This window comes from Acaromyces ingoldii (genome assembly GCF_003144295.1).
Source record: "Acaromyces ingoldii strain MCA 4198 unplaced genomic scaffold FA10scaffold_2, whole genome shotgun sequence".
In the NCBI taxonomy this organism is placed as follows: Eukaryota; Fungi; Basidiomycota; class Exobasidiomycetes; order Exobasidiales; family Cryptobasidiaceae; genus Acaromyces; species Acaromyces ingoldii.
In genome coordinates, this window is record NW_020290248.1 from 2,701,886 (window position 1) to 2,727,098 (window position 25,213).

Consider the following 25,213-nt stretch of genomic DNA (forward strand, 5'->3'; position numbering starts at 1 on the left):
ACTCACCGCACTGCATTGCTTTTATTGTCCTGTTACTCTCTTCTCAGGCAGCTGGACGTATAAGTAAGGCCACCCTTTCTCCAAAAGCTCCTTCTCTTTGTCCATCAGGGCCCAGGTAACGTCACCTAAAGACGACGCCTGTATCTCGTCCGTCGTTCAACGCGGACGACAACGTGTACATCACGTGACCTCTAAGGAGGCTGGAAATAGAGCTCGCCTCTGCTGTGGTCATTGAGCCCGGACCCTCGCCCAATTTGGCAGAACCGAGCAGGCTAAGAGTAGGACGGCGACCACAAAGCGACGACGGTCTATCCGCGACAACAGGCAGAGATCAAGGGAGATAAGAGAGAGAAGGAGAGAAGGGACAAAGAGAAAGAGAGAGAGAGATACGACAAACGCATATCGATGGCGGAGCGAGACGTGGACCGTACGCCTTCCAAGGCGAGGGCAGCAAATGCGAGTGCTGGAGAAACAGAGGCAGAGACTGCTCCATCTGGGCCTGGTGGCCTGACCGAGGCCAATGTCGATGCGCATGGTCAGGAAGTTGCGTTCCATTCTGCATACACTGCACCTCTTTACCCCCGTCCACAGGCAGAGAGGGACGACATGGCGGGTCTCGGCCAGCTGGGGACCTCGCACGACAATCGCAAGCGCGGCGATCTCACCGCACACAATCTCGAGCTGATCCCCGACGCCGATCAGGTCGCCCCGGGCATTCGACTCGGCCGTGAAGGCAATGAGGGATACGGTCGAGGGGGACAAAGGAGTAGCCAAAACCATGAAGCATTCAATGACATTGATGGACATGGAGCCGCATCTCTCGCTCACGACCATCTCCATCACATGCACGACCACGAGGATGAGGATGACGAGCATGGAGATGCAATGGGCAGTGACGACGTCAATGATGATGACGACGACGACGACGACGATGATGAGGAAGAGCGTGGAAACCAGGGGCATCCCTCGCGCAGGGGCATGGCGAGTGGAGGCGTAGGAAGCACAAAGACGCCGAGTTCGGTGGGAGCCCAAGGCAGCAGCTCTGCTGGCCATGGCGCTGGCCTGGATGTCGATGACGACGACGATGACGACGTGGATCATGTTGTCAGTGTCGTCCACGAACGCGTGGGAGGGAGCGGCGCGACGTCGGAAAATGCAAGCAAGGGAGCCAGTGTGGGCCACTTTGGGCCCCGAGGCGAGGCCATTCGTGAGTCGAATGCCTCTTGCGGCCAATTTGACCGCAAGTACTGACTGACAGATTCTACGTGGCTGCGGAACAGCTGGCGTACCTCCCCACCTTGACCCAAGACAGCCGAATTTCCGACCGCCCAGCCCCGGCGCCGCTTCCGTCCTCTCCGTTGCTGTCCATCCTCCAGCATCACCAAAGGCATTGGGTCCCAGTGGTCTTGGTGCCAGCGCATCGGCCGTCCCACCGGGTGGAGACACGATCGTGGATTCGGGCGAGGAGACAGAGTCGCTGGGAAACGGCGCCCTGACTCCCACCCTATCCGATGATGGCGCCGACATGGGCTCCGACAACTTTCACGATGCCGACGATGCAGACCCCCGTGATCGTCGTGGCAGCCCTACACCCGGACCCGAGCTGCAGAGCAGCCCCAGCGCACAGGCTCTTGGCCCATTCACGTCGCTCCATCTCGAGTCGCCGCGCGATGGCGGCCGCATCAACAATGTCGCCTCGTCGATCCGAGGCCGCGACCGGGATCTGTTTGGACCGGGTGGCTCTTCGTCGAGCCTCTCGTATCCAAGCAGCTCCTCTTTTCTCCACCGCACAAGCATCTCGGGCAGCATTGGCGACACGCCGAGCGTGGCAGCCACTGCTGGCTCGTCTCGTGCGCCCAGCACGAGGGGTTTGTCGCCTTCTGCGCCCATGTCGCGCGGCCTCAACGGCGACGCCGAGTTCAACGAGAACGACGGCAGCTCCCTGAGCCAGGACGATCTCGATCGCTCCAACAGCATGGGCGCAGAGACGCCGAGCCTGAGCAGGAAGAGCTCGTTTGGAAGCGCGCCCAGCAGCTCCAGCGCGATAGCCAACCGTGATGACGGGTTACTCCCTCTGGCTGCCGACGCCAATTCCTCGGCCGTCGATGCTGCCCTCGTCAGGACCCGCGGTGGGACCCTAACCGCTGGTCCTGGCTCGGGCCTTGGCCTCGCTGGTGTCGGCAGTGGCGGCGGCGGTGGCGGCACGGGGCTGCATCCGTCTGGTGAAGAAGACTCGCCCCAGGATGGAGAGGGTGGCGCTCCCTCGCTCGCGCCGTCCGAGGCAGGGAGCGACTCGACGCGCTCCATGACCGTCGACTCATCAGTTGGCCACGGTCAGCCGCACGGCTACATTGATCGCGTTGGAGGAGGAGGACCACACCCTTCGTCGCTTGCGCAGCAGCGCCTCGCCTCCTCTTCCTACTCTCTCCTCTCGCCCTCCATGCCGCCGCCATCGTCGTCGACTGCGACGCTTCCCAGCTTGCTGGCCCTCAAGGAGGCTGCGAGGAAACAGCAGGGAAGCAGCCGCGCAGCAAGCACGGCAGCCACAAACGGCACCACCAGCCCGGCCAGCAGCCTGAGCATCGACGGCAGCCTCGCGGGCGATGAAGAGTACTTTGACAGCAGCGCCCGCGACGAGGTCTCGACCGAGGCCTGATTAGCATTCAGCGTGCTCTCTCGTTACCGTCCGCAAAATCTCTCTTTCTCTCATTCTGGATGTCTTTTCCCCCACTTTTCTCCTTAGCTCTTGGCTTTGTAGCGTTAACATGTCTCCTTCTCCCAGCCTCTTTTCCACCTGTGATGTCTAGCGACTCTGTCCCGTGGCAAACAACAGCTTCTGAACCTGGCAGTGGGGGTCATATTGTGACGGTGACTACATGCATGTCAGAATGTGAATGTGTGTGTGTTGTGTGTGTTGTCGTGTCGGAAGAATACAAGGGCGGTTGTCAAGGGGGAGAGAGAGAGAGAGAGTCTCGGATCCTTTTCAAGGACGCTGGGCACCCCTTCTTTTTTTCATTTACTTGCGAGTGGCCTTGCCCTTGACGCCAACATCCTTGACGTTGAGCCCCGGGGGAAGGCTCTGCTTGAGCTTCTCGGCCTTCTCCTTGTCGTCAACGACGAGCGTGTAGAGGTAGCGAGCGCAGCGGACCTTGAACTTGGTCTGCGTCGAACCCGTCTTGGTGAGCGTCCGCTTGACGTGAGCAGCTTAGTTTGCAAGGTAGGTGTTAGCATTTCCTGTGATGGGCACGAGGAGCAACGAGGAGTGCTCACCCCTGGCGTCCTTTCTCCTCGCAATCTCGAGGAACTGCTTGATGTCGGTGACCTGCTTGGGCTGCCGAGAGAGGCGAAGTCAGCTTTCAATTCCCACCATCGATGCTGTGTCCTGGCTTCCGTGTCCAGCGGCCAATGATCTCATGCTGTCTGTATCCCTGACCCGCAAGCAAGCACATCTCCAGCATCCCATCTTGCGGTATCCCAGCGACCCGCCACTCTGCCCTTGCCACCTGACGCAAGATAGCCTCGGGGCCATCTTCTCCTCATCACCCTGGCTCGCTGCCATCGAGAGACCTTCCATTTCTTCGCACCGAGTGTCGCCCTTCTCTGGCCCTGCCCTGCCCTGCACCGACGCCCGTACAGCCCTCCTGACTACAGCCCATCTGGCCCTCCTCTCGCTCTTCCGAAACACTCACCATCTTGGCGTAGTCTGCTGATAGGGGACGACGATGGAGAGAGACACTGCCGTTTCAAGTCCACCTTCCAAAGGGTAATTCGCAGCGCCTCCCTTCGCTGCGAGCAGGGCCGCCTCACGTGTTTGCCTGCGAAAAATGGCAAAAAGTCCCGCAGACACGTGAAAGCTGCGGCACTCGGCCGAATTCATCGAAGCGCGCCGCGCAGGCGGTCGGTCGTGCCCGTTTGAGGTCGCTGGACGGAGGGGAGCCTCTTGTTCAATCGCCAAAACCGCACCGCCGACTCAAGGTGAGTATTGCTCGATTGGTGTTGCCTGCTGCAAGGCGATCGATTACACGGCGGGTGTGGCGGGCCATGGCGATGGATACGGGAGTGGTGGAGGTTGAGCAGGGAGGCGGAAGAGAAGAAACGAAAGGCTAGAGATGGAATTGAAGGTGGCCAGCCACCGCATGGAGAGACAGACCCCGACGTCGTAACCGATACATGGGGTGGGGGCGCTCGAAAGCGTCGAGAGCGCTCGAAGGGGCAGGACATCTTGGAGGCAGCGATTGAAGGACATGGGTATTTCGGATGGGGGAATATATCAGCGGGGCAATTGAATGATGAGGGGCACAGGTGGACGGACAGAGGGATGGCGAGGGAATCGAAGAGATGGAGTTGGAGGAGACGATTGCAAGTTACAGGTTGAGAGAACAACGGCTGATGCTGGACCTACAGACACTCGCCCACGATGAAGGTCGAGACGTGCGCATTCTCGCAGAGGAAGATCTACCCTGGCAAGGGCAAGCTCTACGTCCGTGGAGACAGCAAGGTGCGTCTGCTCCCCTTCCATCAGGTATCAAGAGCATGCAGAGAATTCTGACCCACGTTTCGATTCTCAGGTCTTCCGGTTCGTCTCGAGCAAGAACGAGTCGCTGTTCCTCCAGCGCAAGAACCCGCGTAAGATCGCCTGGACCATCGTCTACCGCCGCATGCACAAGAAGGGCATCACCGAGGAGATTGCCAAGAAGCGCTCGCGCAAGACTGTCAAGCACCAGCGTGGTATCGTCGGTGCCTCGCTCGACTCGATTGCTGCCAGGCGTAACCAGAAGCCCGAGGTCCGTGCCGCCGCGCAGGCTCAGGCCCTCGCCAAGAGCAAGGAGGACAAGAAGAAGAGGCAAGAGGAGAGGAAGCTCAACAAGGCCAAGGTGAGCATTCACTATGCATCCTAATGGTAGTGCTGGAGTGCATCTTGCTGACTCGAGTTGTTTCTGATCTCAGGGTGCTTCGGCTGGTGGCTCGGGCCCCAAGGTCTCGAAGCAGCAGATGAAGGGTGGCGCTGGAGGCAAGGTCCGCGTGTAAGCTGGGATGACCTTCCCATCAGCAGCCTCCGGCGTCTCTTGTATTCTCTTCCTGTCATTCTAAAACCGCATTCATCCATGTTATGCCCTACATTATCTACCTACATTATCTACCTTCCTGAGAGAGTTGTGACAGTCATTCGTGGGAGAGGCCAGACCTCGCGTGGCCTGGACGGAAACTCGGCCTTGTTTCCGCCGTAACAATCTCGGCGTCGGAAGAGTAGCTGCATCTTCCTTGCTTCCATTGCATAGTGTGCTTGCATGTGCAAGACACTTGCACATGCAGAGAGCACAAAGGAGAACGAATAGGGACGGACAAGGCTCATTTGACGGAGCGGGGTCATGGTGTTTTGCCTCCACGTGCGAGCAACGGTGCAAGCCAATCTGCAGCTAGGCACCGATTCCGTCCATAGACTGCGCAAAGTGCTCCAGCACTCGTTCGGGCAAGCACTAGCAAGGCCTAAGCCTGACTTCTTGGCGGAGAGACGCACTCAAGAGCTGTGTCTGAAGAGACGTGAAAGCATCGAGAATTGACAGTAAGTGGCGAGCACCGATCGAAAATGGAAGATAGAGTGGCAGCAGGAGCAAAAATAAAATAGTGCAGGCTCAGATTGGGCGCCCGCTCCACTGCGCAGCGTAGATTTAGAGCGTAAATTCCGTTATCTCTGGGCGACACAAAAGGCCAGGCGCGGGGTGATCAGTGCGCCTTTCGATCCTGCGAAGATTGTCGAGCCGAGCCTTCTTCTTCCCATTCGCTTTTCACCACCCTTCCTTGCGCACCACAACAGCTCCCGACGAGGAGCAAGATACCACCAATCTCTTTCTTGACTTGGCAACTTTTCTCCTACGGCCTAGTCTCTAGGTCTGAAGTTGACGCGCTTGGCAAGGCTGTCGCGTGGACGAGATGGTGAGTGACTCGTGGCTTGTGCACTCCTTTGGGTGCGCTGGGCGACGTATCCATACTCACCAGCCGTTGCGCAACAGTCAGCATCGGCGTACGATTCGCCAGCGCTCCGTCCGACGGGGTCGGGGGCGCGGCTGACCCGGCGCGTTTTTGTCGGCGCAGTCGTCTCGCCAAAGTCGCTCCTCTCCCTGCGCATCTACCAGCGCGGCATCATCGGCGTAGGGTCGAGCGGCGTCATTCGCTTCGTCGAGGATCTCGAAAAGGTGGAGAGTGAGCTTGCTGCAAGCGTGGGCAGTGAATCTGGAGGGGAGGAAGATGACCGCTGCTCCACGCCGGTGCCCATCCCTGGCAACCAGACTGCCAAGAATCACCACGCTGAGTCAACGGCGACAGACAGCCTCGACATGCTCCCTCCGCCTGCAATCAACGCGCAAGAGCTCTCGGGCATCTCTACACAAATTCAGGGTGAGGAGGCCGCGATCAAGTCCGTCGTCGAAAAGCACGGCTGGGCATACGGCGCCTACGAGCTTGTCAAGCTCGACCAGGGAAGCTTCCTCTGTCCAGGCTTCGTCGATACCCACATTCATGCTTGCCAGGTGCCCAACTTGGGCCTTGGACAGCAATACGAGGTGAGTCTGCCTCAAGCGCACCTAATCAGCCTTCCTCTGCTCATTTTTCGCCTTTGCTAGCTTCTTGGGTGGCTCGAGAACATCACCTTCCCACGAGAGCGCAAATTCGAGGATCCCGTGTATGCACGCAAGACGTACGAATCAGTCGTCCAGCGCATGCTCAACTGTGGCACAACGGCGGCAGCCATGTATGCAACGATTCACGAGGAAGGCGGCGCCATTCTTGCCGAGGTCTGCAACGAGAAGGGAATCCGAGCCCTTGTCGGAAAGTGTCAGGCAGATCGTAATTGTCCAGTGGACTACGTCGAGAAGAACGCGAGCTTATCGATGGAAGCGACAAAGAAGTTTATCAACTACTGTCGCAATCTGCTCCCCTATGGTCACGAGCCAGACCCGTTGAGCCCTTCGCTCACACCGTCCGATGCGAGCGCAAGCCCCGAAATGGATCACTCAATCGCGAGGCTTTCCAAGACGATGCGCGAAATCGAAGATGCGACCTCTTCGCCTGGTACGAGTCAGGATAGCCAAGCATCAACGAGCACAAATGCAACGAGTGTCGAGACGTCTTCTCCAGAACCAATGAGGAAGAGCAGCCTGGGGCAGGAGATCGGAGACATGTCAAAGGACATTACCTTAAATGGAACTGCCTCTGGTGGGCACCGGACAGGAAGCGTGAGCTCCACAAGCAGCCGCATCTCCAAGGACAAGAAGCAAAAGGAGAAGGACTTTGCTGCTGCTCTCGTGCAGCCGATCCTGACGCCGAGGTGAGAGAAGGCGCTTTCACCATCTCTGTAACATCAATTGATTCTTTCCTTAGGTTCGCTCTGGCCTGCTCGGAAGCGCTTTTGACGAGCATCGGAGCGCTGGTCTCTCGTGATCCCTCCTGTGAGTGATAGCAACTCTTCCCTAGACCAGAAGAGAAATCTGAAGCTGACTCGGCGGTAGTGCGAATCCAAACACATCTCTCCGAAAACGCCGGCGAGATCGAATTCACCAAGAAGCTGTTTGCGTTTGCCTCGTGCTACACCGATGTCTACGACCATTTCTCGCTCCTCACCCCTCGTACAATTCTGGCACACTGCATTCACCTCGACGACCATGAGATGAAGCTGATCCGAGAACGGAAATGTGGCGTCTCGCACTGCCCTAACAGCAACTTCAACTTACGTTCGGGTGCAGCACGCATCGGCGAGATGCTCAACATGGGCATCAAGGTCGGACTGGGCACAGACATGAGCGGCGGTTTCGGCATGAGTGTCCTCTCGGCCATTCGAGACGCCAGCTTTGCCTCAAAAACCATCGCTTTCACCGAAGAGAAGGCCGGCAAGGTCAAGGTGGAAGGAAAGAGCGAGGAAGAGTTTGAAGAGACGATTAAAGGACCGACAAAGCGGGTCGTCGACGGCGAGCTTAAGCCGAATGGCGTCGATGCGATGGCTGATTTGCCCAACGGTGACTCGTCCCGTGCCGAAGACAGCTTCGACTTTACAAAGTCGCCTTTGAGCTTGGCCACGCTCTTTTACATGGCCACGCTGGGCGGTGCAGAAGTCTGCAGCCTGGCCCACAGGACAGGAAGCCTCGACGTCGGGAAGGTAAGTACTGTCTTTCTTTGTTTTGCTATGGTTTCGTGAGCTGACGGATCTCTCGTCCACCTCAAAAGGAATTTGACGCCCTGCTCATCAACACGGATGCAAGTTGCGCCAACCCCAACATGTATGTCGAGGAGGACGACACACTCGAGGCGCGCTTTGAGAAGGTGAGCTTGCTCTTGTTCACTATCTTCTAGCTCCTTTGAGAAGCTGACGGCGCCCGAATGACAGATGCTGTTCTGCGGAGACGATCGCAATATCGCCTCAGTCTTTGTTCGCGGTCGCGTTGTTGGCGGCTCAGCGCCGATTGTCTGATTATTGGCACCCAAAGACCAGCGTCGTGTTCATCCATACCATGTCTTCAAGACGACTTTCTCTTCACCTTGTTTCATCAGTCCAAAATTGTGTCAATTGTTCAAATAGATCAGACTCCATCATCATCCTGACCTTGTGTGGCATCCTCGATTGCTTTTCCCGTGCGGCTCTCAGAAGCGGTACCTCACGCGAAGTGACCAGGCGAGTAAAGGTCGTGATTGTCATTTAGGTGGAATATGAAGGAAGTGAGCAATGGTAGAAATGGCAAGTCCGAAGAGCCCGTGAAGTGCCGGGTACAAGAACACAGAGACATGAAAAGAGGAAGTCCACGATCGCTTCATCGTTCTAGAGGGCCACTTCGTGCAGCTCAATTACTGTCCAAAGATATGTCAGTGCAGCTTTTCTTCGCAATCGCAATCGCCAGATACTCACGGTATTCGTTCAATTTCTGCCTCGAAACCTCTCCCGACGCGCTGCTGCTCTTCGTCGTCCCTGGACGAAGGTTTGCGCCTGGGAGACCCACCCTCGACAAGCCTCCACCCGGCGTCAAGGGCGTCACGGGCGTCTTGCTTGCTTGCTGAGCTTGCACCGAGGCAGCCGCGTTGTCGATGCCCAGCATCAAGTTGAGGGCGCACTTGTAGTCGTCGAATTCGAGCTCTTGGGAGACGAGACCGGGCTCTGCTTCGGCTTGCTGGCTCTGCCGCATGGTCCGAATTCCCTCGAAAAGCTCTTCTGGCGTGTCCTTGCCCACGAGCTCCCACAGCTTCCGGCTCCTCTCAAACGAATTCGTCCCTAGGCCCATGTCGCCTTCGTCCTCCTCTCCAGTCGTGGTGGAACCTCTCGGCTTCGACGAGGAAGAATAGGCTTGCCTCTCTTCTTTGCCCGCGGCAGCAACAGCGCCGCCAGACACTTGGCCGCCCGAAGCCTTGGGCATCGTTGCCTTGGACGTGTCGACGATGACGATGTTGCGCAGATTCTGCTGCAGGGCAAGGACATTCCGGATCATCTTGGTCAAGCCATGCCGATTGATGAACCGCACCCGTCGGATCGCCCGGCACAGCATGGTGTCCATCAAGCTCGCCAAGCCTACAAAGAGGAAGCGGTGGTCCCGTCTGGCAAGCGTGTCCGAAAAGACATCGTCGAGCGAGCTCAGCTCGGCATTGAGATCGACAACATGTGGATCCGGCTCCAGGACAGCGTCTTCAACGAGGTAGTTGCCTTCAGTAATGGCAAGGTCGAGGTAGTGAATCGTCCTCGCTCGAATCTCGAGACGCAGGGTGAACAGTACCAGGTTGGACAGGTGTCTGTACGTTCTCGGAATCGCTTCGAAGCGACTGGCCATCTCTATGCTCAAGGGTAGCTTTAGGATACCTTCTTCTTCTTCGGCGTCGGTCCGGCTTTGACCTTGGCGTCCAGAGACTGCAGCAAGGTTACCAATGACAGAAAGACGGGCACGAGCAGCAGGCGCAGTGGGAAGATCCTCGTCTGTCGGTTTGAGGCGAGAGATGTGACTGAGGAACCAGAGCTGTGGCGAGCATGAAGATGTGAGTCTATGCTTTCGTCAAACGACCATGCGTTTATGATACTCACCAAGGAGTAGTGAAGGTTTCCCAGAGAAGTGAGCTTCTTTCGACTCGTTGTCAGGTCATGCAGCGCAATAGTCCCACCGGAAGGACCTCCTTTTGCGCCTTTAAGCTGACTGGCCCAAAGCAACTCGAAGGCATTCTCCTGCTCGAGGAGCTCGCGTCTTCTCGTCGCATCGCAACTGCCTCCGACATATTCGGACAGGCATTGCGTCAGTTCAGGGCGCTGGGCCCAAGCAGCCGAGAGATGGTAGTGCTGGTTGCCTTCCTGTGACGAGAGATCCGTCGTCACAAGATCGCGGAATCTCTCGTGGCACCTCTGATAGAACTGCACCAATGTCTGGATGACGAGGTGCGAATAGCTCTCACGGTGGAACGGTGTCGTCCGGAGCATCGAGTAGAGGCTGTCCACAAGGACAAGGACGTTGGCAGTGGCCTTGACAATGGGTCGCTGGAGCGCAGACTTGCTCGTCGGGTCTTCCTGGAACGCGTCAGGACCGCCCACGGCTGATTGGAAGAGTGTTTGGACCTTCTCCTCGAGCTGAGCGAGAAAGACGTCCTGTACAAACTCTTCAAGAAAGGCACTGAAGCCCTTTGAGCTTTCTCCGGCCGCTTCGCCGGGCAAGATCATCTGCACGCGCTCAATGAAAGCGAGCGCAGGCTGGAAGAGGACGGAGATGTTGAATGCATCGGGCTTGACAAGAATTCGATGTCCGGCACCTGCGTTCGGCCCACTGCTGCTCCCGGCGCCAGCGGCAATCGAAGATAAAGAGCTAAAGAGTGTGTGTTGTTGGTGTTGCTGCTGGAGTGTGTGATGATGTTGTTGTTGCTGGAAGGCCGAGATGCCCGCATTTGCGCTCGTGTCGGCTGCTCCAACCAGACCAGGCACCGAGGCACGCAGAGCGGCGGTGAGGGCCTCTTCGTGTCTGCGAAGCGGAGCGAAGTCTTTTCGGCTGACGTTGACACCCGGCCGGGGTGCCGTCTCGGCCAGCTTGAAAAGCTGTTTAGACTTGTCTCTACCAAAGGTGCCCAGGCGCAAGACCTCGTTGACCGAGACGATCGCGTTTCTCCGCGCCGATGTGCTCTCGCTGTCGTCCATGAGGTGCTCGTGGAGTAGCGTCCTGACCTCGGTCTGGATCGGCTTCCAGACCTCGATGAGGTTCGTCACGCTCGCCGAGCCATGTGACGGCGTCTTGCCTACCATCGTTCTTTGAGGTGGCGGCCGATGTCTGATTGACGTCGAGGCATCTTGGGACTTGCCACCATCGCGGCTCATGATCTTGGTCGCCACCTCGTACACAACACGGTGACCTTGAAGCACTGCATCGAGCTTCGAAAAGAGGGTCCAAAACAAGTCTCTCATCGTTTCGCTATCGCGCTCCATTGCCGAAGTTTCGGAGGCGCTCAGCCTGAACACAGTGCTCGTGCGAGCACCTGGGCCCATGGATGTGGCAGCACTGCTCGCCGAGGCGCTCATGAACGCACCACTTGACCTGCCTGCACTCAGAGTCGATCCAAAGGAAGAACGAGCGCCTTCGGCAAAGCTTCGAGCAAGTGCGGAGGACGATGACAGGAGAAGCGACTCCGGTCGAACAATTGCGACGGAGGATCGTCGAAGCGGCTCGTTGCGCTCGTCGACCTCATCAATGGTGGCCTCGACAAGCTGATGTAGCTCGATGGGTAGTCGCTGTGCCACGATATCGAGAGCCAGGCGCAGCTTGCCGAGCCTCGCTAGGCTCTCGAGGAGCATCTCGATGTAAAGGAAGCTGTCTGCTTCTGGGTTCTGCTCGAAGGCCGTAGAGCTGGCGGCAATCTTTGAGGACCCTCCTCCCGTCTGCGTCTGCGCAGCGCCACCACTGCCTATGAGGGCCAAGTTCGAATCGGCGCTCTTCGAGGTAACCATAGCGGCATCCACTGACGGGTCCAAGCCAGCAGCAGAGCCACTCGCGGAAAGGCCAAGATTTGCCATGTCTGAGGCAAGATTCGGATCATAAGCTGGCCGAGTGCTGAGTGCATTGATGAACCGAAACACCTGAAGAGGTCTTTCCCCGGTCGCGGTCGTCGACAGTGCCCCATTGGACCCTGGATCGATCAGTCCCGAACCTTGCTGATCAGCATCATCACGCTTGAGCGCGCCCAATTCGTCTTGTGCGCTTGCACTAGTGCCGTTGAATTGCTGCTGCTGTTGCTGCGGTTCTTGATAGTCGCTGCCGAACTCGACATTGGGGAGCGTAGTCTGACCTGCGGAGTAGGCCTTCCATCGAGCATCGCAGAAGAAGCTCTTGAGGTAGAGGTGATTGTGTAGCTCCTCTGTCAAGATGTCGAACATGGCTTGTTCTTGGCCTTTGAGGTATCCTCGTAGGTCAGCCGTGGCCCCCACCTCGACAATTTCAGTCTTGTCAATCTGCTTGAGGCTTTGCATGAGCACATTGACGGCTTCAAGGAAGCGCTTCTCCGACATGAGCGATTCAAGGCGATCAGGTACACCTTTTAGGAGCTCGATCGTGTCGAGGAGCCTCAAGCTCTCCTTGACACCCTGGGATCGGTGCCAGAGTTGGACAAGGTCGGCACGCTTGGCGCCCAACGCCTCTCTCGAATCGCGTAGCCTCCTTCTAGCACCTGAGATGCTGGTCTGTGCTGATGTGAGCGATGAGAGGACGTTGCTGTGGAGCGAGATGGCAGTTGCAAAGGATTCGTGGTGATCATCGACAGTTCCTTGAAGACCCCGCTCAATGAGCTTCTGCATCTCGCTGAACTGGTTCCGATTTGAACCAAGCGAGCTGTCGTCCAGAAGTGACAGTGCAAGGGAGACGTAATTGAAATCGTCGTCCACGATGAAACCCCACTCCGCCTTGACCTTTCGGAGTACAGCACAGATCTCTCTAAATGCCTTCTCGTCGGCGCGATCGACGTAGTGCTCCAGCGGCCTGACTTCCTTCCCTCGGGCGTCTTCCACCTTACGTTCCCTCTTTCTTCTCCTGCTCTCTTCCTCTGCCGTTGTGCCTCGCAGTATCCTAGCTGCGCCTTGCTTCCTGCCTGCAGCACTGAGCGCGCTCAATACGCTGCCCAAAGCAGCAGGCTCCTCGCGCCTGGTCAGCGAACCTAGCGTCGGTGTCGTCTGCTCGAGATTTAACGTAGCTCGATGGTTGCTGTTATACTGCCCCGCCCCATCATCGACGCCTCCGTCCATGCCTCCATACACGTCGTCAAAGTCGGCCTCGTCGGCAGACTCCCCAGCTCTCGTCCAGCTATTGGGCGTTGCGCGGCCATTGTCACCGCCGCTGGCCACTTCAGCCATCAGCCTGGCGCTTCGGGCATGCCGGTCTCCTGCGCTAGTGTTACTGCCGCGACTGGGGCTTTGCCCGTGAGTGGCCTGGAGCAGATTTCTCCCGACCGCCTGGACAGATGATGATGCCGCATCTGTAGCTGCTCCGGCGTACTGCTGCCGTCTCGACGAGGGGGTCCTCGAGAATCCCTCCTGAGGAGACGCTGAGGGAGCTTGAAGCGGTCTCCTTTGGCTCCTCGCCGGCCTGAGCGGCGTCGACCCGTCCTCTCTCGATCCATCGCCCGCGCCTAAATTCTGCGCGAAGCTCGCTGTGCTCCCTGCGCTGGGCTCAAACAGCCCTGGACCCCCGGAACGCTGGCCAGATGTGGGCAGCATGCCTGCGAGAGGCATCGTGCCCATTGATGCTTGATCAAATGCGGCGCCCAGGCCTCGGGTGCCAGCCCTGCCTTCGAAGTTGGAGATGCTGTCCGAGGGGCTCAACGACACAAAGGAAGGGCCCGCGCCCAGATTGGCTGCCGCTATCGCCGAGGCTGCCGCCGATGCCGCATTGTTTGACGATGACGAAGCGCCATTGACGTCGTTGCTGCTCCCACTCCTGGGCATCATCGGCGCTCCAATCGACGAGGTGGACACTGTACTGTAGCTCGCGCCATGCTGCTCCCATGGCTGCCTTGCCGGCTTCGGCGCGGGACCGACGCCGAGCTCTGCACCGCCGCCAAGGTGCACATTTTCGTGCTTGATGCGCGAGCGAATGTCTCGCTGCGATTTTTGCCTCGACATCTGTTCTCTATGACAACGGGACCGAATGCCCCCACGTCGTTGGCTTCTTCTCCTCGCCCGATCTAACTGCAGGCGTGCATGTAGAAACCTCTCCTCTCCTTTGGGCTAGCTCGAGGACGGCACCGGGAAGTCCCTTCTCGTATGGGCACCACGCCTTGGAAAGAGCAGAGGCACCGTCGTGTGGTCGGAAGTGAGTCTTTTGGGCCTCCGTGCGCGTTGTCTGTTTCTGAACCGATTCAAAGACGTGTGTGTGCGTGAGGGGACTAACGACAAGAAAGCTCGGGCCAGCGCCTAAGCTTCTCGGCCGACAGCATCAGCCTTCTCGGATCTCTAGTGAACGGCTTCTTCTTAGAGCTGGTATTCAGACGGACCAGTTTTGAGCCTCGCATCATGAGGCAGAAGCAATGAAGCCTGTTACAAGTGCTCCCATGAGCCCTTTTTGATCTCAAGTGGATCTGCTAGCCAAAGGACGAAATAATAGCCCAGTGATTGATGGACGACAACATGACGCGAGAAAAGCAGCGAGCGGAGGTGGAGAGGGAAAGCAAGCGTCACCTTTTTTCTGCTCCTCTCCTACATGCACTTGCTGGCGAGGTCTCTTCCGCTTCTTTTCAGCAGAACCTCCGTCGTAGGCAGCAGCAAGATGTTTCACTCCGTCGCTCTGCCCTTGCACTTTGCCGACAAAGTCCCGCTGACGCTGATCCAGCTCGGCCAGACGTCCAAGGATAAGGCCTGGAACTTGGAGCATGCGCGCCGGACCGTCATCGAGGCGGTGCAGAAGGACAAGTCGAGAAAGCCACGCATGGTGGTGCTTCCAGAGTGCTGGAACAGCCCCTATGGCGTGCAGTACTTTGACACCTACGCAGAAGACTTTGGGGGAGCGTACGAGGCCGTCAAGACTCCCCTCAGCGGCGAGAGAATAGACGCTGCACCAGCCATCGAAGCAAGCAGCGAGGAGAAGCAGGTCGCGGAACAGCAGCAGAAAGCCTTTGAAAAGAGGTGGACGATCGATGGGATCAATCCGATTGACGTGTCAAGCTCGCCGAGCGAAACAGTCAAGATGATGGCCGGCCTTGCGAAGGAGCTCGACATTGTCCTCGTCGGAGGAAGCATCCCCGAGAGGGATGCGAAAACGGGTAAACTGTACAACACAGCGACTGTCTTTGACGAAACAGGTGAGCATCTGTAGTTCTCCCCAACCTTCTTTCGAAGTTCGTTATTGATGGCTGACAAAGGCTGCAAAAAGGGCGCCTAATCTCGATGCACCGCAAGCTGCACCTCTTCGACATCGACATCCCGGGCAAGATGACTTTCCAAGAGTCCAAGACGCTCACCGCGGGCGATCGCATCACCGTCTTTGAGTGCTCTCTGGGCCGCTTCGGCCTTGCCATCTGCTATGATCTCCGCTTTCCCGAGATTGCCACGGTGGCCTCGCGGCTCGGCGCGGGCGCCGTCCTTTACCCCGGCGCGTTCAACACCACGACCGGCCCGCGGTCCTGGGAGCTGCTCCAGCGAGGGCGCGCAGCCGACAACCAGGTCTACATCATCGCCTGCTCGCCCGCCAGACCCTCGGCCGCTGACATCGAAGCAGGTTCCTACCCCACGTATGGGCACTCGATGGTGGTCGATCCGTGGGGAAAGGTCATCGACACGCTCGACGAAAAGGAGGGCTCGCTGCCCGTCGATTTACAAAAGTCCGACGTGGAAGATGTGCGCAAGTTCGTTCCCGTCGCCAGGCAGAGGCGCTTTGATGTATATCCCGATGTGGCCAGGGGATGATTCTCTAGTCATCGATGAAGCACATCAGGCGAAAGCAGACGTCCTGAAGATGGAGTGACTAGATTGGCATCTTTGTGAAGAGACGAAGAAAAGGAGAAACAGAAGGTGAAGCCAGGTTGAACGCCATTATGGTGCATGAGCGAATGAGGATGAGGTGGCTAGGGAATGTTGAAAAGGATGGAAAAAATCGATCATGTCCGTGCGGCTATGGTAACAGTGCGTCTATGCATAGTTGGGGGGCGAATGGATTGGAAAGTGGGGATCCAGGGAGGGAAGATTCGCAGCAAAGCAGCCTTCTAGTACTCTTCCTCCTCTTCATCGTCCAGGCCTTCATCGTCATCTTCATCGTCGTCTCCACCGGCGACTTCCTTCAGCTGAGCCTCGAATCCGCCGCTGTTGTTGGCCTCGTCACCGGGCTCGCTCCCGGTACCATCGCTGCTGCCTGTCGAACCAAAACAGAGCTTAGTGGGTCGCTCGACGCCCACATGATTGAAGAGATCCACCAATGGCGCATCGCCCGCCTCATCGCACTCGCTGGGGCCAAATTCACCCCACATGCGCATCCCCCAGTCCTTGACGTACGTTGCCGCCCGCATAAACTTCTTGCTCGAGTACTTCTTTGTGAAGGAAGCGTGGTTCGACGGCCGCAGCGTATAGTCGACCATGAGCTCAGCTGTAGTGAGGAGCTCTTGCTCCGAGTAGGAAGAGTAGTGGACGAGCGTCGGCGTCCAGTCGCCTCGTTCAAGGACGTAGCGAGCCGTCCACACCGCAGCAGCCGCAACGAGAGACGGTTGGTGCTCCAAGAATCGATGGTCCACCAGCGAGATTTCCATGCTTTAGAACGGTCAGCTTTACAGGAAGTGATATTTCCCGACGCAAGCCAGACTTACAAGTACTTCGCAACGGTCCTCGTCTGGATGTCATAGTTGTCCGCCTTTGAAATCCTCCGAAGAAAGTTCATTGGGTTGGCGTAGCTCAGGTTAAACTTGAGGACCTTGAGCATGTACCGCTCGGCACGCAAGATCTCCTCGTCAGTGTAGCCGCCATTTGCGAGCTGGAGGAAGATCTTGACGCTGGGGCAAAGGACTTCTTCGTACTTGGCAGCCAAAAACATTGCGGTGAGACCGACAAGCTGCAGCTTAGCGAGAGAGATCGTCCGATGGGTGAGAAATCGGTCGACGATGTTGGTAGCCAGGAAGAGCGTCTCGGGAAGGAGGCGAAACTTGCCGTGGATGTCGATGAGCCAGTCGATGAGGACACCTCGAACTGTCCAGTCGATCTCTCGTTGCATTGACATGTAATCACCGTTCGGCAGGTACTCGAGCTGGGCAAAGGACGGTCAGTTCACTCAATCGGCACCGTAAAGAGCGAGGACAATTGTCTCACCTCGAGCTTCCTCATGTAGTTGAAGATCTCCTCGACGTATTCTGTCACCATCAGCGGGTCGTCATGGTCCTCAGCATCGAGGTCTTCCCACCCCTCGTCCTTGGCTGGTTGGCGTTCCTCGACCTTTGGCTTACTCTTCCCCTGAGCCTTTTCTTTGTGCACCAGGCCGCCCACCTCTTCGCTGTTGCCTCTTGATTCGACCCCATTTCCACGGTTGACCTCCCCAAGCACGCGTCTCTCACCCACATCCGTCTTGACACGCTTGACTCCACGGTCATTGACCTGCTGCTCTTGCGCCGGTGCCGAGTTCTCGCGTCGGCCGGCCGCACTGGAGGCGCTAGTCTTGGTGCCCGCTGGGATGGTTCGTCGCGCGGCGGTGCGCGTCGTTCTTTCTCCCTCTGCTCCTGGCGCGGTCCCATTCGTACGCGCCACGCGGCCGCGAGAGGCTGTGGTGCTCGCCGTCGTCGATGTTGAGGAAGTCGAAGTCGCTCTGCTGGCTGTGGCAACAGGCCTGGCTCGCGGAACCACGGTTGCGACCCTTGCTTGCGGTTGTTTTGCCTTGGCTCCCGTATCCTCGGCACCGCTGAAGACGCCCTTGCGCCCTGCGTTTGTCATATCGCCCAATGCTGGACGTTTGCGGAGGGCAGCAATGCCCGTGGATGAGCTCGGCCCATTGTCCTTTGACGAAGGAACGACGGACGTTGCGCTGCTCTCATCCCTCTGAGAAGTCGCGGCCCGTGTGCGCGCGGGGATTCGACGAGCGGGCTGTGGGAGTCCGTCAGCATTCAACAAAGTCGTGATCACATTGCGAAGATGTCGTTTCTACGTACCACCTGTGAAGCCATCGTGTGACGTGTTGTTATGAGAAGAAGGTCGCGTGGTCTAACAGGTCTTCGTCCTGGCAGGAGTAGCTATAAGCGTCAGTACTCGGACAGATCCCCTCGCAGGAACGCGAATGGTAAGCGAAGGTGAAATCGCCGTCACCGCCCGATTGCGGCGGTACTTGAGCATGGACACGGAGTAGAAATGAGCGGGCACCGTGCCTAGCACTCTTTATCAATGCAGCCGAGCAACGGGACGCGCTCGCGGACGCGACGTGACGACGAACATTCATCGTCTCCTATCGTGCCAGCAATGTGAACTCACCAGCTAGGTCACACTTCACTTACGCAAACGCGATGGACCTCCCACAGTAGTTGACACGTCGAGCGTGGTCAACAAGGGCTGAGAGCCGAGGCGTGGTGGAGGACGAGGCGCGCCCGGTCGCGGGAGCCTAGTGGTCGCGACTGCAGAGGGCCTTGCACGTTGTAGTATCGTGCAGACCAGCAAGAGCTTCCCTTACGTGACGTGAAGCACTTGTGCCCTTAGCAATGGTTCGATCGTGACAGAAGGAGCTGTTGCGGCGAGGATGACGACGTGCGACGGTGACCAAGCAGGAGCTATGGATCTAAGCTGGAATAACAGACAGGCCAAGAGAGAAGAAAGGGAATGAAAGAGTGAAGACACGAGACCTTGGAGCTGCAGGCCGTGTCTTGTCGATGCTTGCCGTCGTCGTCGTCGCCGCCGTTCTCGTCGCGAGATCAAGTGGGTGAGGTGTCGGACAAGGAAGCTGTAGATGCTCGATTTTCTCTTCGCCAGTCTAAGTCCTGTTTCAATAAGGTGAATACAACAAAACTGTTTTGTATTCAAAATGGCGTGAGTCCGCGTCGCGTTAAAGGCGTCTGGTCACGTGCTGTGCCTTTCCTCCAGCTGATTTGACTATTGCCGTCAATTCCACCAGTCACTACCACGTCTACTACAGACTTTCTACGAGCAACTTGGAGGCTCCTGCGTCTCCATCACTTATAGACAGCAGTCAAAAAGTGTGATCCCATTGCCTTGTCTGCTAAGGAGGAGACTGGACCAGTGACGAAGAAGATTGCTCCTGTCCCTTCTCGGCCGAGTAATGTAGCTTCGCGCACGGTCACCCTCTTCCTGTCCGAGGAGGTCCTATTCCCTCTTCGCTGCCTCTCCCTCTCCCATCCTGTCATCGCTCTTTAATAGCTTGCCTTCAGCGTCGTTGCCATGTCTAAGGAGGAGGCAGAGAATGTCAAGGCGGCCCCATCGATTGAGGCGGTGCCGGCAGATGCCACGAAGCCGACCTCTTCGCCCGTTATGCCAGCCCTCGATTCTTCGGCGACTGCCACCTCGTCGACGCTCCCTTCCGGTACCACGACTCCTGCACTTCCAGATCTGACCATGCCTGACAAGGTTGTCGAGGCCCTTCGCTCGACGTCTTTTTCTGCTTCCAATGGCCTCTCAGCTACCGATACCGACGCCAAAGACAAGAATGCCGACAAGGCTGTAATTCTGGGCATTGCCGTGGTGGACTTCAATCATCTCGTTGGGCCGCAAGTCGAATATGCGCACCCAAAGGAGCTGGCAGAAGATGAGGAGCTCTGTGGAAAGCTGCCATTCCTCGCTCTACCTGACGGTAGTCACCTGGTGAGGACATGCTTTGAGGCTCCCTCTCCCTTTCTTACTGACTAACGTCTATCCCTCCCCCCAACCCCCAACCCACCCCCTTTTGCAGTCTGATGAGGACTTCTGCTACTTTCACATTGTCTCGAAGACTCTTCACCCAGCCACAGTCTTTGGGATATCGTGTAATCGGCAGATTGCCAGTTCGCAATTGGCGGTCAGGGGTAAAGAAGTGACGAGAAGCACTGTGCAAAAGGCCGTCGTCGTCTTGGCAAGAGATGTGAGTCTCTCTCGCATTCCCTGCACCTTTGCAGATGAGAGGAGCTGAATCTTCTCAATTAAGCCCGTCTTCGGCCCAATCAAAGAGAAGCTCGGCGTGGTCACGCGGGCGTTCTTTGCTCAGGGAGATTTTGGCGATACCGACATTCTCATCGAATTCCATGCCACTCTCGAGGCGGGGCTGAGGGCGGCAAAAGGGACGATTCGCACAAATGAAAGTCCCGTAGCTGTTTCAGGGGACACTGCTGGCGAACAGGAAGGAGCAGAAGCAAAGAAAGCATCCAAAGCCAGTGATCGACATGATGAAAGGGAGGCCGTCATGTACATGGGTATGTCCTCGTATCTTGGACTTACCGAGACACCGCCACTAAGCGAATCATCCAGGTACATCTCTACGAGAGCTCATCTTCAAATGGCGATTCAAGACATTGATGCTGCTGAAGCTGCTGCTGCTGCAGAAGAAGATCATGTTCTTTGGATACCCCGTCGAGCGGCTTTGCACCTATCAATACAGCCTCGTCTCGCTCGTGCCCGACCTTATGCTCGCGCTGGAAGACTCAGGGTCGCCCACGATGGATCGACAGTCATCCAAGAGGAAGAGAGCGGAGAGCTTGAAGACGTCGGACCGCAAAAGCTTGCTCCGCTTCATGGGCCTGCCGCTCCACCTCTTTGGCCAGGGCGCCTTCTTTCAACCCTACCTACCCCTGCAACAGATTGACGTTGCTAGCAAGGCGGAAAGCTATCTGGTCGGCACAACCAACAGCATTTTTCGGCAGCAGAAGGAGATGGCCGTAGACGTCGTCGTTGATGTGAGCAGTTGCCCTCCTCCCCTTTGACTCGCGCGCTGACTCTCTCTTCGGTCGTAAGCTGGAACAAACAACATTGGAGTTCATCGACCCGAGACTGCAGCACATCGTCTCTCTCACGGCCGCTGATCGCAAGTGGATGGACGAGGTGGTCAACGTCGTGTTAGAGACTTGGAACGCCGCTGACCCTTCAAGGCCGTCGACAATGCAATACAGCGGCAGCGACGACTATCTACGGGCCAAGTTTGAAGAGTACATCTGTGCCATGCTCTCGACCGTCAAATACAATGAGCACATTGGCACCTCGACCGAGGCGCCACCAAAGTCGACCATTAGTACGCCCAATCTGGCCTCGTCAAGCGTTGTGTTGCCGCCGTTGGATACCGCAGGACAGCAAAATTACCCTCCGAGCACCTCCTCATCCACCCCGGCTGGACCGCCTCGCGATGTCGGTATTGAGGCATTCGGCGCTGACTTTGTGCAAGCATTGAAATTGACAAAAGCGTATGCGCTCTGGGACGCTACGACGGATCCGATGCTCTGCGACATTGTGCCTCACAAGCACCCATGCGAAGGAAGGACGTCTACTCTGGAAGATGTCAGCCTCAGGCTGACGGCTGGCTTCCACGACCTGCACCTCGATGAGCAGCTAGGGCCAACAAGAGAAGCTCTTGGAAATGCTTGGCAGCAAGGCAGCCAAACGGCGTGGAAGCTGGCGAACAAGTGGGGCAATGACTTGGCCAAGTTCAGAAGGGATCAAATTGCAAAGGCGGCAGAAGCACGAGAGGGATCGGGGCAAGCAGCAGCGGCAGCAGACGTACACAGCCCGGAAAAGGGAATCCACCACGTCTCGTCCTCGACGACTAGTGGTGGTGCCGCGGCAGGGAAAGAGGGTATCAACACAGCCGAAGTCATGGCAAGTGCGCAAGCTCTGCAGGCACAAGCACAGGCAGCCGCCGCTCAGGCTGGCACCCACGTTCGGCAGGCCCTGGGCAACTTTGGGACGTTTTGGAGCGCGAGGCAAAAGGCTTGGGGTACGCCACAGGCACCGAGCTCAACAGCTCAAGCAGCACCAACTACACCTGCTGCAGAGACGAGTCAGAGCCCAGTTCATGCATACCAGCCGAGAATACCGAAGTCTCCGCCCAAAGGAGAGGAGCAAGCCGATGCTCAGAAGCCGACATCATGAACTTACGCCATTCCTTTTATCGACTTCTATTCGTCCTTTGTGTATCTGTACCACAACACACAGCAATCTGGCATTATTAACCTCGACGATGAAAAGGAGGGAAATATGAAGGAAAGTACAGACAGATGAAACATCAATACAGTGTAAGCAGGCACTTGGGTCGTTCAATTGTTGTCGCTCTCGATCGGAATGTTTTTCGATGCGGAGGCGGGAGCCTCATCATACCCTCCTCCTCGCAAAGGTCCTGCGTAATTTCTAGGCTCCTCGTTGCAGCCATAGAGACGGTTCTTGGGCCACACCTGCCCGTAGCCCTGTTGTGATTGGTCAGTACCAGGCGAAGCTTCTCTGTTGAGAGGCAGCTTTCACTCACGCCGACTTCCTGGTAGCCACCCCAGACGGTCAGGTTGGGATTGGTATAGGCAAGGATGTGCCTGTCGATGTAGTCTTTGGTGGGAAATTTCTTTGCTACACGGGCATCGCGGCAAAGCAAGGGCATCTTGGTCAGAGGATTGGGAGAGGGAAATGATCGACGGCTGAGGGACTCACGATCACACCCAACATTTTCCTTTCCAGGCGCTTGATAAAGGCGGATGTAGTCGACCTTGAGGTGCGCCGGAAAGGTGAGCTTGTCCCAATTGACGTAGCCGAAGCCCCTGCTGATGGCCAGATTCATAATGATATACATTGGCTCTTCAGGGATCGGTCGCGGCCCGACTCCCGCTTCTTCGTCCGGTGCCATGGCTGCCGCATGAATGGTCCACGCCCGGTTGCCATCAATCCACCAGGAAATGTAACCGTCAGGTCCAGGCTCGTACTCGATGCCGAAGACAGCAAACTTATTGCCCGTCAGCTCGTACGTGTCTGGATCAGTATGAGCGATCGCCGAGGCCGACATTTGGTAAACGTTTCCACGGTACGAATTAATGGTGACGTCCTTGCCATGAATGTTGAATAGGTCGTACTCCTTTCCCGTCCCATTTTTGAGTCGGTAGCCGGCACTGGCGGGCATCCATTGGCCAGAGAGACTCAGGGAGCCGCCCGTATTCGCGTCGACCTGTGCCTCGAAGAGGTCGATCTCCGGCGCGCTTCGTCCAACGTAGTCCCCACCTGCCTTTTTGGGACCAGGGTGGTCCTCACCGTCGCAAGTACAGGAAGAGAGCTTCTGGCCCGGGGCCCAAGAAAGCGAGGACGTGTGGTAGATCTTGTTGAAGCCTGTCTCAGCACCAGTGACAAACACAGACCTGGGTCCTGAACCGTCGGGGTCGGTCTGGTTCATGAGAGTTCCGCGATCGCAGGTGTCATATGCATAAGGCCACATGCCGTCGGTCGTGGCGCCGTAATTGGCTCGGCCCAAGTTGCCCATCGTCCACTGCTCAAACATCAGCTCTTTTCAGCGGAGCGCGGCGCACTTTTTCAAAGACTCACAATGGCAGGCCACCATCCGGAAACGTGTGGATCGCCAGGTAAGACGACCGCGGCTTCCATGTACCCTCCCGTGAAACAGAACTTAAGGAGGGTCAGATCATAAGTAGTCACACGTTGTAGGCGACTCACCTGATTCCAGCTTGTGAGTTGGCCCGAGCGGAAGTTGAGGTTCTTGAGGGCCTGCTCGGAAGCAGTAATCACGAGTGCACCGTCCTTTGTTGTGATGGCCGCCGGATCATACCATTCCTGTCTCAAAGCCATTAGCTGCTGTTCTGATATACCACGGCGACCCAAGCTTACATAGTCGACGGTGCCGTGAGCCCAGAGATTGTGGGCTTCCCAGAACGGATCGTCGCCTGGGTAGAAGCTCCTGCCGTTGGTGTTGAACTCGTCGCTGAAGACGAGATTCCACTCTTCGTCGTCATTTAGTCCCCTTTTAGTGCTGATACGCGCTTCTTGTGGCGTATCTACATCGATGAGCCCAGCTCGAATTCCCTTCGTCCATGTTAAAGATCGGGCAGGACTTCCGAATGTGAGGATGGTTTTGCAAACTCACCAAGGAAGCGAGATCAGGAATCATTCCGCTGGCGTTGGTCCCTCCCACATTGAAGCCACCTTTGTTTCCTGGCCTCGTAAAATAGAACCTCGTCATCAAGGGGTAACCCATGAAGAGGGCGAGAAGGGTCGTGGTGAGAAGTACGAGGGTGCCCACGTTGACGCATGCCCGTTTCGAGACAAAGAAGCACCCTGATCCTCTACAAATGAAGCTCTATCAGTCTCGAGGAAAACAAAGGCAGCCGGACGGAGCTCCTTACCTATACTGCAGTTTCGGGTCATGGAGGTTGTCGTCATCCTCCTTTTGATCGGTATTCCAGCGTCCCGGGTCGTGTTCTGAGTATAGATCGAAATTGTTGCTTTGCAGCCTCGATGACGAGTCCTCACTCATCGTCGTTGGAGCGTAGCGTGTGGAGTTGGGCCGGCTCCAAGGCTTTCGAGGTCCAGTCGCAGCCGTCATAGGGCCGTTTCTTATCGCCGTCTATTGGTGTTTGGTCTCAGATACAGATCCAATGCAGTATGCCACAAGGAAGATTCTACTCACGCTGCCAGAGCTTATCGTCCTGCCAGATCTTCGATCGCTAGAAGTCATTAGTGCAGGGCGGTCTTCCAACGCCTCGGGCTCTTGCGGGCTCGTGGGACTTTGTGCTAAGAGGTCAGTGCTCTCTGCAGCGTGATTCCCAGATGAGGAGCTGCCCTCTGAGCTGCCAGAGTTGTATGGATAGACGCTTTTCGCCTTGGCTCCTCGAAGGAAGTCACTGTTCTCTCTAGTATCCATCCTCGCTCTGCTGAGTCTTCTGAGTCTCAAAGCTGACGCGAGTGGGGAGGCCTTCGTAGGCTAGGTTGGGAGTGTCGAGAATTAGGGACCCTTCGTTACTGGGGTCTGTAGGTTCGTTGTGGCCAGCCTGGGGGGGAGGGGGGGAGGGGTGAAGGAGAGTGATGGCGAGGAGCGAAGAGACTGCCGTGTCACCTATGAAAGGAGATCTAAAGAAAGGCAGTGCCCCTTTGCTGTCTCCGGCAGACCGTGCCGCGCGGCGCCCGCGCGCCGCTGTCAATAAGCTGTTCACCGTTCAAGTTCCGACAAGCACGATTGAGTGGTGAATAGGTCTTTGCTAGCGGAGCGGACCTATTTCGGTCTGGGACTCTCAATACAGAAATGCCACCAAGCCGCCCGTCAAAGATTTCACCGGTCTGACACGGTGCGGACCTTCTTTCTGACGGTGA

General features: G+C 57.0%; 9 protein-coding genes across 9 annotated transcripts; 5 read left to right on the forward strand and 4 right to left on the reverse strand.

The window, feature by feature from the left end:
- Positions 1-75: 75 nt before the first annotated feature.
- On the forward strand, positions 76-2,858 carry FA10DRAFT_265945 (hypothetical protein). Its single transcript, XM_025521277.1, has 2 exons — positions 76-1,207; positions 1,281-2,858. Exons 1-2 carry the CDS (start codon positions 406-408, stop codon positions 2,654-2,656), a joined length of 2,178 nt encoding a protein of 725 aa, XP_025379342.1. The 5' UTR covers positions 76-405; the 3' UTR covers positions 2,657-2,858.
- FA10DRAFT_300671 (hypothetical protein) lies at positions 2,682-3,415 on the reverse strand (the record flags this gene model as incomplete). Its single annotated transcript, XM_025524876.1, has 3 exons — positions 2,682-3,204; positions 3,271-3,331; positions 3,368-3,415. 3 exons carry the CDS (start codon positions 3,413-3,415, stop codon positions 3,017-3,019), a joined length of 297 nt encoding a protein of 98 aa, XP_025379343.1. The 3' UTR covers positions 2,682-3,016.
- Positions 3,416-3,937: 522 nt separating this feature from the next.
- FA10DRAFT_265947 (hypothetical protein) lies at positions 3,938-5,077 on the forward strand. Its single transcript, XM_025521278.1, has 3 exons — positions 3,938-4,498; positions 4,569-4,874; positions 4,948-5,077. Exons 1-3 carry the CDS (start codon positions 4,418-4,420, stop codon positions 5,026-5,028), a joined length of 468 nt encoding a protein of 155 aa, XP_025379344.1. The 5' UTR covers positions 3,938-4,417; the 3' UTR covers positions 5,029-5,077.
- Positions 5,078-5,931: 854 nt separating this feature from the next.
- Positions 5,932-8,461, forward strand: FA10DRAFT_271497 (hypothetical protein; the record flags this gene model as incomplete). Its single annotated transcript, XM_025523101.1, has 7 exons — positions 5,932-5,980; positions 6,037-6,560; positions 6,621-7,324; positions 7,378-7,445; positions 7,506-8,149; positions 8,218-8,313; positions 8,378-8,461. The coding sequence occupies 7 exons, from the start codon at positions 5,932-5,934 to the stop codon at positions 8,459-8,461; spliced, it is 2,169 nt and encodes a 722-aa protein (XP_025379345.1).
- A 200-nt stretch (positions 8,462-8,661) lies between these two features.
- Positions 8,662-14,357, reverse strand: FA10DRAFT_265949 (hypothetical protein). The gene is made up of 3 exons (XM_025521279.1): positions 10,052-14,357; positions 8,894-9,986; positions 8,662-8,835 (listed from the first exon to the last, which is right to left on the reverse strand). The coding sequence occupies exons 1-3, from the start codon at positions 14,108-14,110 to the stop codon at positions 8,807-8,809; spliced, it is 5,181 nt and encodes a 1,726-aa protein (XP_025379346.1). The 5' UTR covers positions 14,111-14,357; the 3' UTR covers positions 8,662-8,806.
- A 396-nt stretch (positions 14,358-14,753) lies between these two features.
- FA10DRAFT_285041 (carbon-nitrogen hydrolase) lies at positions 14,754-15,889 on the forward strand (the record flags this gene model as incomplete). The annotated part of the gene is made up of 2 exons (XM_025523961.1): positions 14,754-15,285; positions 15,357-15,889. The coding sequence occupies 2 exons, from the start codon at positions 14,754-14,756 to the stop codon at positions 15,887-15,889; spliced, it is 1,065 nt and encodes a 354-aa protein (XP_025379347.1).
- A 296-nt stretch (positions 15,890-16,185) lies between these two features.
- Positions 16,186-17,380, reverse strand: FA10DRAFT_227727 (hypothetical protein; the record flags this gene model as incomplete). The annotated part of the gene is made up of 3 exons (XM_025518721.1): positions 16,186-16,723; positions 16,780-17,213; positions 17,276-17,380. Coding segments are annotated over 3 exons (1,077 nt in total), but the record flags the coding sequence as incomplete, so codon positions are not given.
- Positions 17,381-19,241: 1,861 nt separating this feature from the next.
- FA10DRAFT_265953 (hypothetical protein) lies at positions 19,242-22,319 on the forward strand. Its single transcript, XM_025521280.1, has 5 exons — positions 19,242-19,759; positions 19,848-20,015; positions 20,079-20,343; positions 20,399-20,823; positions 20,882-22,319. Exons 1-5 carry the CDS (start codon positions 19,340-19,342, stop codon positions 22,007-22,009), a joined length of 2,406 nt encoding a protein of 801 aa, XP_025379349.1. The 5' UTR covers positions 19,242-19,339; the 3' UTR covers positions 22,010-22,319.
- Positions 22,070-24,161, reverse strand: FA10DRAFT_239726 (SKN1-domain-containing protein). The gene is made up of 7 exons (XM_025519188.1): positions 23,987-24,161; positions 23,735-23,919; positions 23,564-23,680; positions 23,435-23,515; positions 22,556-23,378; positions 22,380-22,474; positions 22,070-22,320 (listed from the first exon to the last, which is right to left on the reverse strand). The coding sequence occupies exons 1-7, from the start codon at positions 24,099-24,101 to the stop codon at positions 22,174-22,176; spliced, it is 1,563 nt and encodes a 520-aa protein (XP_025379350.1). The 5' UTR covers positions 24,102-24,161; the 3' UTR covers positions 22,070-22,173.
- Positions 24,162-25,213: the final 1,052 nt, after the last annotated feature.